At 53.7% G+C, this 18,163-nt stretch overlaps 1 protein-coding gene across 3 annotated transcripts in view; it reads left to right on the forward strand.

Annotated features, from left to right (window-relative positions):
- Nucleotides 1-18,163, forward strand: part of KIF21B (kinesin family member 21B) — a 56,040-nt gene that overhangs the window by 30,381 nt on the left and 7,496 nt on the right. For all 3 annotated transcript variants that reach the window (XR_010442882.1, XM_064733308.1, XM_064733309.1), the window contains exons 18-34: nucleotides 430-659; nucleotides 1,495-1,642; nucleotides 1,741-1,935; nucleotides 3,122-3,223; nucleotides 3,329-3,494; nucleotides 3,896-3,956; nucleotides 4,234-4,291; nucleotides 4,779-4,984; nucleotides 5,444-5,518; nucleotides 5,641-5,754; nucleotides 6,366-6,404; nucleotides 8,389-8,525; nucleotides 8,743-8,923; nucleotides 13,691-13,855; nucleotides 15,649-15,766; nucleotides 16,986-17,156; nucleotides 17,576-17,775. Coding sequence is in view for 2 of the 3 variants with exons in the window: in XM_064733308.1 (XP_064589378.1) it covers nucleotides 430-659; nucleotides 1,495-1,642; nucleotides 1,741-1,935; nucleotides 3,122-3,223; nucleotides 3,329-3,494; nucleotides 3,896-3,956; nucleotides 4,234-4,291; nucleotides 4,779-4,984; nucleotides 5,444-5,518; nucleotides 5,641-5,754; nucleotides 6,366-6,404; nucleotides 8,389-8,525; nucleotides 8,743-8,923; nucleotides 13,691-13,855; nucleotides 15,649-15,766; nucleotides 16,986-17,156; nucleotides 17,576-17,775 (2,366 nt within the window). In the remaining variant the exon portion in view is untranslated. The remainder of the gene's footprint in view (nucleotides 1-429; nucleotides 660-1,494; nucleotides 1,643-1,740; nucleotides 1,936-3,121; nucleotides 3,224-3,328; nucleotides 3,495-3,895; nucleotides 3,957-4,233; nucleotides 4,292-4,778; nucleotides 4,985-5,443; nucleotides 5,519-5,640; nucleotides 5,755-6,365; nucleotides 6,405-8,388; nucleotides 8,526-8,742; nucleotides 8,924-13,690; nucleotides 13,856-15,648; nucleotides 15,767-16,985; nucleotides 17,157-17,575; nucleotides 17,776-18,163) is intronic.

Raw genomic sequence — 18,163 nt, forward strand, 5'->3', positions numbered from 1 at the left:
GGGTGATACCAATGTGTTTAGGCTGGGTGGGGCTGCCCAGCTGACACCATTTGCTGTTCCTTTAAGGGAGTCCCCCCTAAGCTGTGTGTTCCCTGGTAGCAGCAGCCAGGCAAGGAGACTCCAGATTAGGTGAGGATTTATTGGGGGTCCCACCCCTGGGAGCAGCAGGGTTTCTGAGGGAGAAGGGGGGAAAGGGGGAGAGAGAGGGAGAGCCTAGGGGGAAAAGGGCCAAGAGAGAGCCTGGTCTCCCTCGCACAGGTTAATAGCAGGCACGGAATAAGCCTTGGGTCAATGGGATTACAGATCCGTGACACTTCAGGGGAGGATCACGGGCTTGGAACAAACCCTACATTTTCCAGGGGTGAGACTGAGCATACATTAAACTAAAATGCAACACCACAGACCCTCTCCTCTGTCCTCCCTGGGCAGGTGTCAGCGCTGCGCCGTCTGGCCAAGCCCATGTCCGACAGGGTGGCGGGCAGGACGGGCCCCAAGCCGCCCATGCTGGACTCAGGGGCCGAGGTCTCGGCCAGCACCACCTCCTCCGAGCCCGAGAGCGGCGCTCGCTCCGTCTCCAGCATCGTGCGCCAGTGGAACAGGAAAATCAACAACTTCCTGGGAGACTCCTCGGCCTCCATTAATGGGGCTCGGCCTGCCAGGTCAGGGCAGGGATTGGGTGGTCGGGGGTGAGACATCCCAGGGATCCCATGCCTGGCTTTTGGTGGGTGGTGGAAATTGCAGGGTGGCTGCTTAGTGTCCACTTGAGCCATACTAAATCACTGATCCTGTGATAAGCTGTGCTGGCAGAGTGTGACTGTCACCTGGGCTTGAGGTCAAAGCTGGCCCTCAATGAGGATTAAATGTTGTGGCACAAACCCTGCTGGACTCATCTCTTGTCCCGCTTTGCTAAGAGGAAAAGTTGGGTGATATATGGTTTTCTCAAGCCAGGTCTCATGAGCTCTCGCAGATCTGTATCACACCCAAGATAGCTCAGCTACCTTAGAAGACGTAAAATCAGCAGGATGGCTTCTGTGATAGTGTTGGAAACAAAAGTTTTAATAAAGGCAAAATGACAAAACTTTTTGCAGAAAAGAACCAAGCCAGGTGCAAGAGGTTCTTGCTCCTGGTAAAACACCCCACAAAAGCCATTAGTTTCTTTGTCTTTTCTTTTTTAGTAAATTGCTTAGGCAGGACTTTTTAGCTCCTGTCCAATTGGCTATCCTTAAGTTTGAGGTGAAGTCCCCCAAGTCCTATGAGGTGTCTTTTTACCTAATCAAAGAAGGAAACTTCTGGGCTTTTTTCCTTTTTAAAGAGACAAAGGATAGTTTTGTCACTCCATCAACAGAGAGCACATTCCTACAGTTGGGCAATGCAGAAACAGCACAGATGCATCCTCTGTTTCTGGCCAGCCATATCCCAGATCCTAGGGCAAGCCTGGCTCTCCAGCACGGTGTGGCCATCTGCCCAAATGCCTCTTCTTCCCTCTGGCTGTAGGAAGAAGTTCCCCAAGAAGGGGTCCAGCCAGACCTTCAGCAAAGCTGCCCGCCTCAAGTGGCAGTCGCTGGAGCGGCGCATCTTCGACATTGTCATGCAGAGAATGACCATTGTCAACCTCGAGGCAGACATGGAGAGACTCATCAAGGTGGCTGTGGCACTGGGGACACAGAGGGGGCTGGCTGGTGGCTGCAGGACAGGGAGGTGGCCATGTGGACAGTGCTAATTCCCTTCTCTTTTCCCCAGAAACGTGAGGAGCTGTCGCTGCTGCAGGAGGCGTTACTGAGCAAGCGGGCAAAGCTGCAGGCAGAGAGCCCCAAGGAGCAGAAGGGTCTGCAAGAGCTGAACGAGGAGATTGAGGTGCTGGGGGCCAACATTGACTACATCAACGACAGCATTTCAGACTGCCAGGCCACCATCATGCAGATTGAGGAGACCAAGGTGGGCAGAAGGACTGGATCTGGCTGGCAGGGAGAAAATGAGAGCATCCCTCTGTGCAAAGAGCATCCTTGGGCACAGCCAGCTGGGGCTGGGCTCTGCTCAGAGGACCCAGAGTCCGCTGAGCTGTCACTCTTGGTGAGGCTTCACCCACACAGCCACTTCTCATTAGGTGATTAATTACAGAGAGGAGTTCTGGCAGGTCCTTGCATGTCCATGAACATGCTGGTGTCCTGCTGCCCTGGAATTGTAGGGAGGCTGCAGCCCCCATTTGCCCATGGGGCTGGTGGTCACTTGTACCCATGGTTGTTGCTTCAGGCACTGGAAACATCCCCCAGGAGGATTGGCTTTTTCCTAGCAGAAACCATCTAGGTTTTGTGTCCAGTTGTGATACTGGGCATGCCACTGGGCAGCTCCCAACTCCCCTCAATGCCTGCAGCCTGAAATGGAGGCTGTGTGCTGTCCCTGGCTTGTCCCCAACTGTCACCTTGATTAGCAGGGAAGTAGGGCTGCTGTTAATTCACACCAGGCTTTGGGTTGTGGATTTGGGTGAGCCCGGTGTCTGTTCATGGTCTAGTTTTGTGCTGGAGCCTGAATTTCTGTAGCAGTGCATGAGCCCTTCAGCACTGGACAGTCCCATGGCTGGATCTGCCCAGTTGTGATCGTGTTCACAGGGGTCTTAGGATGAGGGAAGAGACGTAGATCTGACTCCATGTTACAGAAGGCTTGATTTATTATTTTATGATATATATTACATTAAAACTATACTAAAACTAATAGAAGGAAAAGTTTCATCTCAGAAGGCCTAGCTAAGAATAGAAAAAGAAAGAATGATAACAAAGGCAGCTCAGACTCTCTGTCCAAGCCAGCTCTGCTGTGATTGGCCATTAATTAGAAACAACCACCTGAGACCAATCACAGATCCACCTGTTGCATTCCACAGCAGCAGATAATCAATGTTTACATTTTGTTCCTGAAGCCTCTCAGCTTCTCAGGAAGAAAAAATCCCAAGAAAAGGATTTTCATAAAAAGATGTCTGCGACACCCAGGAGCCACTGGGCAGACTGGGGAGGGTGAGGGTTGGACTGGGCAGTGCTTGCAGGGTGATGGAAGTGCTGTGCTTGCCATGGAGGCCCATCCAGCAGCAAAGCTGCCCTGCTGATCCAGCCTTTGTCCCTGTGTGTTTCAGGAGGAGCTGGACTCCACGGACACCTCGGTGGTGATCAGCTCCTGCTCCCTGGCTGAAGCCCGGCTGCTGCTGGACAACTTCCTGAAAGCCTCCATCGACAAGGTGTGGGGCTGGCAGGGCTGTGCATGTGTGACAGGGCTTCTTCCTGGCTGCCAGGGTGGGGACCTGGTGCCAGGACCTTGCTGAGTGCCAGCATTGCCTGTGCAGGGGCTGCAGGTGGCCCAGAAGGAGGCGCAGATCCGGCTGCTGGAGGGGCGCCTGCGGCAGAACGACGTGGCCAACTCCTCACAGAACCACGCCCTGCTGGATGCCCTGAGGGAGAAGGCTGAGTCCCACCCTGAGCTGCAGGCACTGATCCACAATGTCCAGCAAGGTGGGGCCTGAGGCAGGGGCAGCTTCAGGCCAGGAGTGCTGCCTGTGGGCTGGGTGCCCACCTGGAGGTGGCTGGGACCCTGCCCAAAGGCCATGTTGGGTGGGATTGTGTGCCCTGGCCATGGACAACAAGGACAAGGACAGGGTTATCCCTCATGCCCTCATGGCCATGGATCACAGGGACAGGGTCACCCCCCACACCATTCTGGCCATGGATAACTGGGACAAGGACTGAGTCACCCCCTACACTTTCCTCCTGGCCATGGATAACAGGGACAGGGACTGGGTTATCCTTCATGCCCTCCTGGGCTGCCCCCTCTGCTGCAGGGTTTGGAGGAGGGGCTGGTGACAGTGGTGTCCCCTCTGGGTCCCCTCTGCTGATGCACTGTCTCCCTCTCACAGAGAATGGCTACACCAGCACAGATGAGGAAGTTTCAGAGTTCAGCCTGGCCTCAGATGGGAGGTGAGCACCCAGCCTGGCACTGCCTGATGCCATTCATGGACCTTGTAGAGGAGCATGGATGAACAGAGCCCCACCTGAGCTTTTCTGTGGTGCCCAGCCCTTGGTGGGGGGAGCAGGATGTCTCTTGGACACAAGCAAGGAGTGAAGGCTTGGTCATTCCTTGGAGAAAGGGTGCTGGGGGCAGAGGGTGACCCAAGGAGTCTGGTGGAGCAGTGGCACCAGCTTTCTGAAGAGAGTTTGGCACCGAAGATCCATCTTTGTTCCTTTCTCCTTGCAGCATCTCCCAGTCTTTCACCATGAAGGGCTCAGCAAGCCAGGATGACTTTAAGTTCAAGGTTAGTTGGCCTTTTTGTGTGTCCTGGTCAGGGAGGAGGGATGGAGGGATGTTCAGTGATGCTTCAGGCCTCTGCTCTGCAGCCTGAACCTTGGCAAGCCAGGCTTGGCATAAGGCAGTGTGGCTGATTTATGGATGGGCAGAACCAAGGTCTCCTGGTGCAGTGGTCCTGTCCTGGAGCACCAGAGACTTGGGAAGCACCCACCAGGCAATACCTCCCAAATCTGAGTGGCACAGGAGACTTGGGAAGCACCCACCACACCAGGCAATACCTCCCAAATCTGAGTGGCACTGAGGATGTCCCCATGGAGGAAAGCAGCCACTGTTCTGTACAGGCGGCCATGTTTGCTGGAGAGCTGGCTGATGGGCATCCCAGTGGGATGTGGGGAGCTGGTTTGTGGCCAGAGAGCACAAACTCTTCCAGCCCCCATTGCTGGCTGCTCCCACTGTCCCCATGTGCCCATCCTGAGCCCTCTGCCCTGCTCTAGGGAGAGCCCAAGCTTTCGGGGCAGATGAAGGCAGTGTCAGCTGAGTGTCTGGGACCCACGCTGGACGTGTCCACCAAGAACATCACCAAGTCCTTGGCGTCCCTCATGGAGATCAAGGAGGACGGGATCGGCTTCTCCATCCGGGACCCCTATTACAAGGAGAAGGTGTCACGGACCATCAGCCTGCCCACCCGGGGCAGCACCTTGTGAGCATGGGCCACCAGTGCCTGGGAGGCTCAGGGGCATGGCCTGGGGAGCTGTGCCTGGCCTGGGGAGGTGCAGAGGGGTAGGGGAGCCCAATCCTGCATCTCTCCATGCTTGGGTATAGCATGCTGTGGGGAATTTCCACAGTGGGGCTTGGAGAGTGTGCTGGTGTCCTTTGCAGATGGAGAGGAGGATAGCTCAGGAGCAGGGAAGGAAGGGGGGAGATGGACAGGGGATACTTCAGAAGCAGGGAGAACAACCACAAGGGTCCCCAACTCCCTGCTCTGGGTTATCAGCCTTTTTGGAGGTGTCTTGGGCTGCCAAAAGCCTCTGCACTCTGCCTCGAGATTGTGACTCCAGCCCGGTCTCTTGTTTGCTCTTCTGGGGGAGGGCAGAGGTGTTGATTGTGGAGGGACCCTGGGCAGGGCAGGCACCCACTGTGCTTTGTTCACTTGCTGCAGTCCCAGGCAGTCCCGGGGCTCGGACACCTCGCCCCTGACCCGGCGGAAATCCTACGACCGTGGGCAGCCTGCCAGGTGAGCTCGGGACTTACACTGGCATGGGCAGGGGGGCTGTGTGGCCCAGGATTCTTTCTGGGCCCTGTCAGGTGCCAGGTGAGCAGTTCCCAAGTCATGTGTCCTCTGATCCTTTGGCTCAGGCCTGCAGACATCGGCTTCACACCACCCTCCTCCCCACCCACCCGTCCACGCAATGACCGCAACGTCTTCTCCCGTCTCACGAGCACCCAGAGCCAGGGATCTGCCTTGGACAAGTGAGTCCTGCTGGGGTGAGGGTGTCTGAGCAAGGGGAACCCAGACCAGGATAGCACATGGCCTGTACTGAGTCCTGTGGGGGTGTATAGCAACACCAGGGCTTGGATTGGCTCCAGCCAGTGTCCTGTCACCTCTTCACTCCCTGCTCCTCCCTGTGATGGAGCAGCTGCCATGGCAGGGCTGTGCTCCTGCCCACTGTGCCCCTCTGAGCTCACAGTGCTGGCCTCTGCCTGCAGACAGACTTGGAGCCCTGGCAAGATGAGGGAGCAGGATGGGGTGAGGGGATGAGGGCTCAGAGGAAGCTGATGGACTGGCGTCCAGCCACAAGTGCTGCTCCAGCCTCTCCTGGCGGCAGGTCAGGTGCTGCTCTGGGCTTGCTAGCAGCGCTGGTGTTCCCTGATGGAGACCTGCTGTCTGTTCCTCACATGCCCTCCTGCTCTTCTGCTCTCCCCTGGTTCTCCATGTGTGCTTCTCCTTCTCCTTCCCTCCTCTCCTTCTCTCTGTCCTACACTGGCTTGGATGCAATAACAATCTTCCACCTCTGACTCCACTGCTGCCTTCTCTAGTCTGGGTTTTCTCTCCCATAATCCTGCTAATTTTCTGCCCCTAGGTCTGATGACAGCGATTCCTCTGTCTCGGAGGTGCTGAGGTATAGACAATTCTATTTATTATCCCTTCCTCTGCTCCTCCTTCTCTCTGTCAGATGCCTGCTCTCCCTGTCCCTGCATGCTCTGCCTGCAGCTTGCTGCTCTCCCCCATCCCAGCCTGTGTGTCTGTCCCCCTGGCATGCCACCTCTGGTGCCTGGTGCTGTCAGTTCAGGCTGTTCCTGCTTGGATTAGCCCTTGGTGCGTGGTGCTGGGCTCACTGGTGGGTGCTGGCTGCTTTGGGTTGGCAGCATGTTCTCCTCCAGCTCTGATGGGTTCTTGCCAGCATGAGGCCACCACTCATGGTGCCAGCCCTTCCCCAGCTCTCCAGCAGGATGGTGAGATGGTGGGGAAGGGTGCTTGCAGTACATGCTTTGTGCAAGCTTCTTGCAGGCAGCTATCTCAGGTTCAGCTCGTGCCTGGTTGTGCTGCCCTGGTGCTGGAAAAGGTCAGTCTGTCCCTAAAGAAACAAAGTCAGATTGTGGCAGAGCTCAGCCTTGCAGTTAAGGGTCTCCTGGGCTTCTCTCCCTACATCCACCCCTACAGAGGTTTCCCAGAACAAGGGCCACATTTCCCCCATCCTTTAGGAACGTTGCAGCCTTCCAGTGCCTAAAGGGGCTTGTTACAAAGAGGGAGAGCAACTTTGTACATGGGCAAATAGTGACAGGACAAGGAGGAACAGTTTAAAACTGAAAGAGGAGAGATTGGGCTAGATGTTAGGAAGGAGTTCTTCCCTGTGTGGGTGGTGAGGCCCTGGCACAGGTTTTCCACAGCAGCTGTCCCATCCCTGGGAGTGTCCAAGGCCAGGCTGGACGGGGCTTGGAGCCACCTGGTCTAGTGGAAGGTGTCCCTGCGCATGGCATGGACATGGAATGAGATGGTGTCTAAAGTTCCAACCCAAACCATTCCATGATTCCATGATCAGCTGTCCAGCACCCAGGTGTCCCCTCTGCCTGTGCCCTGAGCTCCTGCAGGCCCCTGTGACAGGGGAGGTGACACCAGACCACTCTGAGAGGGTCACCCTGGGCAGTTTGTAGTCAGGCAGCCACTCAAAGTCCATGGAAGATGCAGTGCAGGGATTTCCCCTTGGATTCAGTGTTGCTTTGAGGCTGCTGGAAGCTCTGGGGGTGAGGGGAGGGCTGTTGGCTTGGCTTTGGTAAGTGCAGAGCTGAGGAACATCACATGCATGTGATTTCCAAACCCAATTAATGAGCCTGTGCTTGTCCTCACAACTAATGCAAACCTTGCCCTTCTCTAGCCCCATACATCAGTTTCTCTGCCTGTAAGAAGAAATTAGCACAGCTTGGGAGTGTTGAGGCTGTGCTTGATGACCAGGTCACACACAGGAGGGTCAGGCTGGGGGTGCTCAGCACTCTGAGCATGTCTGAGGTGGAGGGTTTGGCAGATGATGTCCCCCAGGACACAGAGCAGTGTTCCTTGGCAGGGGAAGGTGCTGTCCTGCCCAGAGCCAGCAGTGGGGGCAGGAACAGCCATTGCAGCAGGGATGTGGGGGGCAGATGCTGGTGCTGCCCTTTGTCACCCTTGGGATCTGTCTTCAAATGCCACCAGCCAGAGGGTGACAGCCTTCAGGGGATGGGGTGCTGATACTGGAACTCTGAAACATAATCCCAGCAGAGCTTCAGCTTCAGGCTGGAGAGTCCACAAATGGACCTCAGGCCATGGAGCCGAGTGTCCTGAACTGTCCTGGGTCTGTGCTGGTGAGGCAGGAGAGGTTAGGGGGAGAGCAGAGGTCACTGGGCAGCCTCCCCCTTGCCCTGTGTGATGGCAGGGGCAGAGGTGGGCAGGGGGTGCCCATGGGGACATTCTGGGGTTTCCACAGAGACCTCAGCTCAGACAGGCCAGGTTCAGGTGGAGCAGTGTCTCACTCTGGGCTGGGTGTGAGGCTGCTCATGTTCTCCCATGCCCTGGGGCTGTGGGCACCGTGCCCCTCCACCCCACACTGTACCTGTTCTCTCTCTCCTGTGAAGGGGCATCATCAACCCGGTGGGTGGCACCAAGAATGCCCGGACAGCCCCTCTGCAGTGTGTCTCAGTGGCAGAGGGACACACCAAGCCTGTGCTCTGCCTGGATGCCACCGATGAGCTGCTCTTCACGGGCTCCAAAGGTGGGTGATGGGCAGGGAGGATGCAAGGGAAGTGTTGGCATTACAGGGATGGTTCCTCTTTTCAGTGTTGAGCTCTGCCCCTGTGCTGGGGCTGGCTGGCTCCTTTCCTCTGGCCCTGTGGGTGGGGGAACATGCTCAGAGGGAATATTGTCCTCAAGCCTATATGTCCTTGGAGGAGACACCACTAACACTCCTGGGCATGTTCTTCCTCCCACAGACCGCAGCTGCAAGATGTGGAACCTGGTGACAGGCCAGGAAATCGCCTCTCTCAAGGGCCACCCCAACAATGTGGTTTCCATCAAGTACTGCAGCCACACGGGGCTGGTGTTCACCGTGTCCACGTCCTACATCAAGGTGTGGGACATCCGCGACTCCGCGCGCTGCGTCCGCACCCTCACGTACGTCAGCTCGGGCACCTGGGCACTCTGGGCTCCTCTGGCTCTGCAGAAGCCTTTACAGAACCTACAGGAGCTGGGGACATGGCCACATACAGCTCCTTAGTGCCAGTTTGCAGTGCTGCTTTCCTAAGGAACAGGGAGGGTGGGAGAGGTTGGGGTGAGGGACTCCTGCAGCAAAGACTCAGGGTCATAAAATCACAGAATATGCTGGGTTGGAAGGGACGCACCAGGATCATCACATCCAATTCCTGACCCTGCACAGTCACCCCAACAATCCCACCCTGTGCTTTTCCAAACACTTCTTGGACTCGGACAGGCTTGGAGCTGTGCCCATTTCCCAGTTGTTCCTGTTCAGTGCCCCAGCACCCTCTGGGGAAGAACCTTTTCCTGACATCCAACCTGAACATCTCCCAGCTCAGCTCCAGCCATTCCTGTGAGTCCTGTCACTTGTCATGAGAGGGAAGAGATCAGTGCCTGTCCCTCTGCTGCCCCTCATGAGGATGTTGAAGACCCCAGTGAGGTCTCCCCTCTAGGCTGAACAAACCAAGTGCCCTCAGCTGCCCCTCATGAGGCTTCTCCTCCAGACCCTTCACCATTGTCATGGCCCTCCTTAGGATGCTCTCCAATGCCTTAATGTATTTTTTATATTGTGGTGCTCAAAACTGCCCTGAGGGCTTGAGGTGAGGCTACCCCAGTGCAGAGCAGGGCAGGACAATCCCCTCTGCCCAGCTGGCCATGCTGTGCCTGGTGTGTCCAGGCCATGGATGTCCCTCCTGGCTGCCAGGGCACTGCTGATTCATGTACATTGACCAGGATGCCCAGGTCCCTTCCCACAGCTGCTCTCTGTTCCCTGCTGTGTACACACAGCCAGGGCTGCTGTGTCTCAGGTGCAGAATCCAGCACTGTTAAGGATCAGGAGCTTTGAAGAGGTTTTGCAGCTGTTCTGAGAGCTGGGAGCTCCCATGGGGGGCACAGCCCCAAACAGCAGAGTGTCTGCGTAAATCACAGCCTCTTCAGTGGGAAACGTGGGGCTCTGTGAGGAGTTTGAGGACCAGAAAGGAGCATGGAACAGATTGTACCTGTGGCTGCCAGTCTGGAGTAGGGCTCCAAGGTTAGGACAGGATGATAGGGAGTAATAGGAGCCTCCTTGAGCCAGGTCTCATGAGCTCTTGGAGGTCAGTTACTCACCCAAGATAGCTCAGCTACCTTTGGAGGCCTAAAATCAGCAGGATGGCTTCTGTGGTAGTGTTGGAAACAAAATGGTTTAATAAAAGGCAAAATAACAAACAGAGAAAAAAAAAGCCAAGTACAAGACGTTCTTGCTCCTGCTAAAGCACCCCACAAAAGTGATTTGTTTCTTTGTTCTCTTCTTTTTTCTAGTAAATTGCCCAGGTGGGACTTTTTGGCTTCTGTGCAATTGGCTATCCTTAAGTTTGAAGTGAAGTCCCCCAGGCCTGTGAGGTGGCTTTTTCACCTAATTGAGGAGAGAAACTTCTGGGTTTCTTTCCTTTTTAAGGGGACAAAGGACAGTTTTGTCACTCCATCAACATGGGGCTCATTCCTATAGCAGTTCAGAGTTACCCACTTGCTGTGGCACAGGTCTCCTTTCCCCATCCAGCCTCAGCTCACCTGCCTTGGTTTCCCTCCTGGCACAGAGGCTGAGACCTCTCTGCCCTGTGCTGGATGCCAGCACTCACCAGCCCTTCTGTGGAAGCAGAGAGGCACAGGAGGAGAGCAGAGGGAACTCAGAAAACCAGGGCAGGATGCTCTGAGTCAGGCACAGACCCTGATCCTTGGCTGCCTTTGCAGGCTGGGCACTGCCCTGTGGGACAAAGCTCCTGTTGGTCCCGTTGTGGCCAGAGGGACGGGGACACTCCAGGGCCTTTCCTCAGTGTTGGACCCAGCTGTGCTAGCCTGGGGACAGCCCTGTGGTTCCTCAGTGCCTCTGGTCTCATCCTCCTGGTCTCATCCTCCAAAACCTGAGATAAGAGTCTCAGGTTTAGTTTTTCTATTTTTCAGATGCTGTGCTGCTTTAGTGTGTGGGTCTGGGCTTCATATTATAGGATGGTGAGCTCTGTGCACAGAACAGGGAGACAAAACAATTCCTGTTCCAGCTGGGCACCAAGGACAAATGATCCAAACGTCAGCCCAAGAGCACAAACAACATGAACTAAAGACAGAAAAACAAGCAGGATGGGACTGCATGGGTTAAATCTGTAATTGGACAATTAGCTCCAATATGCAAGTGGACCAAAACTTATAAAAGTGAGAGACCCCCTGACCTGTCATGCATTTTGGTTCACCTGGGCTGTAGCCCTGGCTGGTGTTGGTACAAACCCCTCAGGGCACAGGCCTGGAGGGAAATCTAAGCACAAGGATTGAACTGAAACCCCTGGAGAGACTGAGATATATAAAGCTACAAAGTGAAATAGAAATACAGATTTAGAATATAGATTTTAGCTTTTAGTAGAAACTTATACTAAGTGCCTTGGGTATCTAAAAAGCTGCAATAGAGAACAAAAGCTTTTTTGTCTTTAGGCACAATTCAACCATAGTAGTGGTATATTTATAAGGCTACTTTGCCTCAGACAAAATGTAAATTGCTGGGCTCTTGTGCTGCCCAAGGTGGATCAATTGAGGTCTCCTAATAAATCCCTACTTTGTTCTTTAGCTCTGTCCAACCTCTGTTCTAGGCTCTGTTCAGCCTTGTGGTAACCACATATCCTCTGAACAGAGAGAGACAGCTCTCCCAGGATTTTCCTGGGAAGCTGGGAGAAAGCTCAGAGAAAACAATGAGAAACAATTCTTATCTCCACTTGTTGCACCTGTCATTGTGCACATGTGGAATGTGTTATGGAGATTTCTTTACCAAAGGGTGATTTTATAATTGGTCACTGGTGACGGTGTTTTGGATTCAAGGACCAGTTAGGTCAAAGCTGTATCAGACTGTCTGCAAGGGCAGTGGGGGTCTGATGGCTCAGCCTGGACACCACAACCTTCCCAGAGAGAGGTCCCCCAAGAGACAACTTTCTAGGGGTCTCAGCAATCCTTCAGCTGCAGGGTGACCCCAGCAAGAGGCAGCCAGCTCAGCTCTTAGCAGGGATTTCAGCTCTGAGCAGTGATTTCAGCTCTCAGTGATTTCAGCTCTGCCTTGTGAGGTGTCCCCAGGCCAACACAGGGACAAAGAGACAGGAGCACCATGAGATTGTTCCACAGAGTTCCTTTATTCCAGCACCCTGCAAAGGAGGCCAGGGACAGCAGCTCCCTGCTGAACAGGCTAGAAACTGGGGTTTTATGGGGAAAAGCAGGGGTGGGAAAAACCAATCAATCCCAACAAATCTACATGGGGTTCCAAAGCGTGCTGGGAACTCACCATGACCAAGGAGGATTTCTCAGTCCAAGAGAGTTTGAGAAGATTTTATCACAGCCCATTCAAGGGATAGCTCTCCAAAGGAGAGGGCTGGCATGCCCATCTGTCTCCACAGATGGGGTTTTTTTAATAGGATAATATAATATTATAGGATAATAGAGTATTATAGTATAATATAGTATTATAGAAATATCAGGGTGCCCCTGTCACAGGAATGATTGACATCTGACTCCAAGGCTTTGGAATGCTGAACACTCTCTATTATGTATTTTCTATAGTACAAAAAATGCTAAAGAATACTAAAGAAAACTTGTGACTGTCTCTCAACAGTCAGGCAATGGATTTGTGTGATTGGCCAAGGAAACAAAACAATCCTCAGCAGAACCCAATTACTAAATTCCTGCAGGTAAACAATATCCTAACACATTCCACAGGTGCAAAACAACAGGAGCAGAGAATAGATATAAAAATTGTTGTTCTCTTCTCTTCTCTGAGGCTTCTCTCTGACATTCCCAGAAAATCCTTGGGAAAAATTGTGCCTTGCTTTTCTCTGGGAAGAGAAAAGCCACATAATATAGGATAGTAGAATAAAGGTACAGGCTGGGGATGCTGTGGCTGGACAGTGCCTAGAAAGGAACCTGGGGGTGCTGATGGACAGCAGGCTGAACATGAGCCAGCAGAGTGCCCTGGTGGCCAAGAAGGCCAATGGCTCCTGGCCTGGATCAGGAATGGTGTGGCCAGCAGGAGCAGGGAGCTCATTCTGCCCCTTTACTCAGCACTGGTGAGAGCACACCTGGAGTGCTGTGTCCAGCTCTGGGCCCTCAGTTTAGGAAAGACATGGAGACATTGAGCATGCCCAGAGGAGGCAGTGAGGCTGTTGAGGGGCTGGGAACACAAACCCTGTGAGGAACAACTGAGGGAGCTGGGGGTGCTCAGCCTGGAGAAAAGGAGACTCAGGGCTGCCCTCATCACTCTACAACTTCCTGAAGGGTTGTAGTTGGTGGGAGGTCAGTTGTAGTCAAATGTGGCTGGGCTCTTTCTCCAGGCAGCACTGACAGAACCAGAGGTCACAGTCTCAAGCTACATCAAGGGAAATATAGGTTGGATATCAGGAAAAAGTTTGTCATGGAAAGGGTGATAAAGTTCTGGAATGGCTGCCCGGGGAGGTGGTGGAGTCACCGTCCCTGGGGGTGTTTAACAAAGCCTGGATGTGGCACTGGGTGCCAGGGGTGAGTTGAGGTGCTGGGGCTGGGTTGGACTCGATGATCTTTGAGGTCTCTTCCAACCTGGTCATTCTGTGAATTCTGTGATTGCCCAGCCTCCTGCAATCACAGACTCAACCCTAATTACTCCCCAGCAGGTAGAATCCATCACCCCTTTGAACTCTGCCCCTTCAGGTCGTCGGGCCAGGTGATCTCTGGGGACGCGTGTGCCGGGACCAGCAACCGCACGGTCACCAGCGTGCAGGGCGAGCACCAGATCAACCAGATCGCGCTCAACCCCGCGGGCACCGCGCTCTACGCGGCCGCCGGCAACGCCGTGCGCGTCTGGGAGCTCAGCAGGTCGGGGATGGGGCTGAGCTGGGCAGGGATGGGGGCTGAGCTGGGCTGGGGGCTGAGCTGGGCAGGGATGGGGGCTGAGCTGGGCAGGGATGGGGGCTGAGCAGGGATGGGGGCTCAGCAGGGCAGGGATTGGAGCTGAGCTGGGCAAGACTGGGGCTCAGCAGGGCAGGGATTGGAGCTGAGCTGGGCAAGACTGGGGGCTCAGCAGGGCTGGGGGCTGAGCTGGGCAGGGATTAGAGCTGAGCTGGGCAGGGATGGGGCTCAGCAGGGCAGGGCTCAGAGTGGCATGAAATGATCCCCAGGGACCAATTAAATCATTCCCTGAGGCAAATTGAAAGCCTTTTCCACAGCAGGAATTGCCTGGAATAAGGGTTTTCAGGATGCTTTCCTATGGGGGGGGGTAGTAGTTTTGGTTTACAATAATGTTAAAGATTTTTTAAGATGTAAATTTAAGTTTTTCTTAAATCTTTTTATTTATTAAATGTAAGATTTTCTTAGATCTTAAGTTTAAGATTTTTAAATTGAACATTTAATATTTTCAGTTTTAAAAAATTGAAGATATTTTTAAGATCATAAATCTTAATTTAAAAATTAAAGATTAATTTAAGATTTGTTAAGATTTAAGATTTAAATTTAAGACCTTAAAGTTAAGATTTTTAAATTTTAAAAAATTTAAGATTTTAAAGTTGTTTTATTTAAAAATTAAGATTTAACATTTTTTTAAAATGTAAGATTTTTAAAGATTATAAAGCTTAATTTAAGAATTAAAGATTAATTTAAGATTTTTTAAGATTTAAGATTTAAATTTAAGATCTTAAATATAAGATTTTAGTTTTTTTAAATTTAAGATTTTAAATTATTAAAAAATTAAGCTGTTTTAAGATCATAAATCATAGTTTAAGAATTAAAGATTAATTTAGGATTTAAGATTTTCTTAAATTTAAGATTTTAATTTTTTCCTAAATTTAACATTTAAGATTTTAAATCTTTAAAAATTTAAGATTTTTTAAGATCATAAATCTTTAAGTTCTTCTTAAATTTAAGACTTTAAAAATTTTTCTTAATTTTAAGATTTATTTAAAACTTAATATTTTAAATTTAAAAAAAAATTAAGATATTTTATAATAACAAATCTTAATTTAAGAATTAAAGGTTAATTTACCCTGTGCTGCAGCCTGGACTCTGCAGCCAGATGTTGGCCCACTCTGAGGCTGTCCAGCCAGATGTTGGCACACTCAGCCTGCCCTCCTCCCCTGGATCATGGACAATGAGCTCTCCATGCCCGCTCTGCCCCAGAGGGAGCAGCCCTGGCTGGGGCACCCAGAGAGGGCTGGGGGAGGCTGGGGGTGTGAGGGCCCTCAGGATGAGCCCCAGCACGGGCAAGGGCTGAGCTGTGCCCTTGCTGCCCCCACAGGGGCTGAGCTGTGCCCTTGCTGCCCTCACAGGGGCTGAGCTGTGCCCTTGCTGCCCTCAGGGGCTGAGCTGTGCCCTTGCTGCCCTCACAGGGGCTGTGCTGTGCCCTTGCTGCCCTCAGGGGCTGAGCTGTGCCCTTGCTGCCCTCACAGGGGCTGAGCTGTGCCCTTGCTGCCCTCAGGGGCTGAGCTGTGCCCTTGCTGCCCCTGCACACCCTTGCTGCCCTCACAGGGGCTGAGCTGTGCCCTTGCTGCCCCTGCAGGGGCTGAGCTGTGCCCTTGCTGCCCTCACAGGGGCTGAGCTGTGCCCTTGCTGCCCTCAGGGGCTGAGCTGTGCCCTTGCTGCCCTCAGGGGCTGAGCTGTGCCCTTGCTCCCCTCAGGCTGCAGCCCGTGGGGAAGCTGAGCGGCCACATCGGGCCCGTGATGTGCCTGACAGTGAGCCAGACCCCGAGCAACCACGACCTGGTGGTCACAGGCTCCAAGGATCACTATGTCAAGGTACTCTGCTCCTTGGGGAGCAGCACCCCCAGTCCTGTAGCATCCCATGAACTCTCCCCTCTTGGTCAATCCCCAAGCCCTGAGCCCTGGAAACATCATTAACACTTACCATAGATCATCCCTCCCAAAGGGAAAACAGTCTCCCCTATGGACTTGGTGTCACAACTTCCCCTGGTTTCTCCTTCCCCTGTCACTGGTTTGGTATCCCTGGTACCACCCTCCTACCCCTGGTGGCCAGGCCCCTCTGCCCCCCACCCCTTCCCCTTTATGAGCTCCGGCTCCTCGTGGTTCTTCCTCTTTCCCCGGGTTTGTCCTTCAGGGACTGAGTTACCCTGCTGGAATAAACCCTTGCAAAAGAGCCTTTCTTGCCTCTATCACTGAGCCATTGTGGTGAGTGTTGAGTGGAGGTTTGACTGCATTGCCTGACTGTTAACTCCTTGCCTAACTGTTAACTGCATTGCCTAACTGTTAAAGCCTTGCCTTTCAACAGGAGAGGCTTGCTGGGGACAAGACATAGGCAGCAGCACCTACCACTTTAACACTCACATTTTTCAAGTCCTGTAGGGAAGCCCAGATGTTGGCAACCCCTCACTCTTCCCTCCTCCTGAGAGCTGAGCCCAGATTCTGTTTTCACCTCTGCATGTGAGGTTTTCCCTTGTTTCCTCTTCCCAAATCTCGCCTTTTGCTTGGTTCACAATGCACTTTTGATGCATAAGAGAAATGCAACTTCTCCAGACTCTCTGGCTGTGATTTGCATGTGAGGGCTGACCCAGATGAGCAGTTCACCCTGTTCTGCTCAATAATCCCCCACTGATAAAGATGTCTTGTGCCTGCTCAGTCACAGCTCCAGCACAGCAGGAGCCTGTCCCTTCCTTTCAGGTTTTAGCAGGTTTCACTAGAACTGTCCCCAGGGAAGTGGGGAGGGGTGGTGAGATGGTGAGACAGATCCCCCTCAGCTGTCAGTGTGGCTCCAGAGGAGTGTGAAGGTTCACCATGACTAAAATGCAGCAGAGTGGGGCTGTCCCTGGTGGCAGATCTCCTCTGCTTGTGGCAGGACCCTCAGCCCCAAAAGCCTTCAGCAACCAATGCCCAGTCCCATTCCCAAAATCACTCTGATTTTGTGTCCCTGAGCCTGGGACACAGAGAGTGGTGCCCAAACTGCCCAGGGGAGGGAGTCCCCAGTGCCATCCGTGGTTTGTTACCTGCTGCTCTCCCCCAGGTGTTTGAGATCACGGAGGGCATGGTGGGCAATATCAGCCCCACTCACAACTTCGAGCCCCCTCACTACGATGGCATCGAGTGCCTGGCCATCCAGGGAGATGTCCTCTTCAGTGGCTCCAGGGACAACGGCATAAAGAAGTGGGATCTGGAGCAGCAGGAACTTATCCAGGTCTGGAGGGGAGCACAGGGCACAGGGGGGTTGCTGCTGGGGCCTGGGGGGTTGTCCAGGAACCTGGTGCCAGTGGAGCGGGCACTTACAGTCCTGATCATGTGTGGGTGAGGGTGTGCTGTGCCCCCATAATTTGTCCAGCAGGATGCTTGGGATTGCTGCCTCTCCTTCAGACAGGCTGAGGCATCAGTTGCAGTGTGGAGGCTTGTGTTCCACCCTGAATTCTGGGTTGTCTCCTGCCCAAGGGAGAAACCAAGCCGTGATTTTGAGCTCACGCCCTTGGCTCCTAGCTGGGCACCTCCAGTTCCACCAGGTCCCAGTCAGTCCTGAGGTGTCAGTGAGGAGCTGGGACAGGGAGCCAGATGGGTGCATGTGGTGCTGCAGGTGAGGTTGGTCATGGCTGTGCTCTGTGCCTCCAGCAAATCCCCAATGCCCACAAGGACTGGGTGTGTGCCCTGGCCTTCATCCCCGGGCGCCCCATGGTGCTGAGCGCCTGCCGAGGAGGCGTCATCAAGGTGTGGAACGTGGACAACTTCACCCCAGTGGGGGAGATCAAGGGCCATGACAGCCCCATCAACGCCATCTGCACCAACTCCAAGCACATCTTCACGGCCTCCAGGTGAGCCCCCAGCACTCTGCCCCTGTGGCCCCTGGGAAGGGGGAGACCCTGGGTGTGAGCTGTCCTCCCTGGGGCTGGGTGGGTGAGCAGGGAGCGGGGAGGGAATTGCAGCTTTTAGTCCCTCCTTCATCTCCTTGTGCCCACTGTAGCTGCCCACGGCCAGGCCTGCCCACTGCAGTGCCCACAGCTGTCCCTGGCCACCCCCTGCCCACGCTCTGGTGATGCCCTGGGTTACTCCCCACGCAGGGACCCCTCTCCCTCGGGGCTGGGCATTGGCTGCTGCTCTCGGGGAGCTCTTCAGCAGCAAGACTCTGATATCCTCTTTTCGACCCTGTCCCTTTTCTCCCTTCCTTTTTCTCTGTCTCTCTCTGCCTCTCCTTCTCCCCCC

The sequence above is a fragment of the Zonotrichia leucophrys genome, chromosome 26, assembly GCF_028769735.1.
Source record: "Zonotrichia leucophrys gambelii isolate GWCS_2022_RI chromosome 26, RI_Zleu_2.0, whole genome shotgun sequence".
NCBI classification, from domain to species: domain Eukaryota; kingdom Metazoa; phylum Chordata; class Aves; order Passeriformes; family Passerellidae; genus Zonotrichia; species Zonotrichia leucophrys.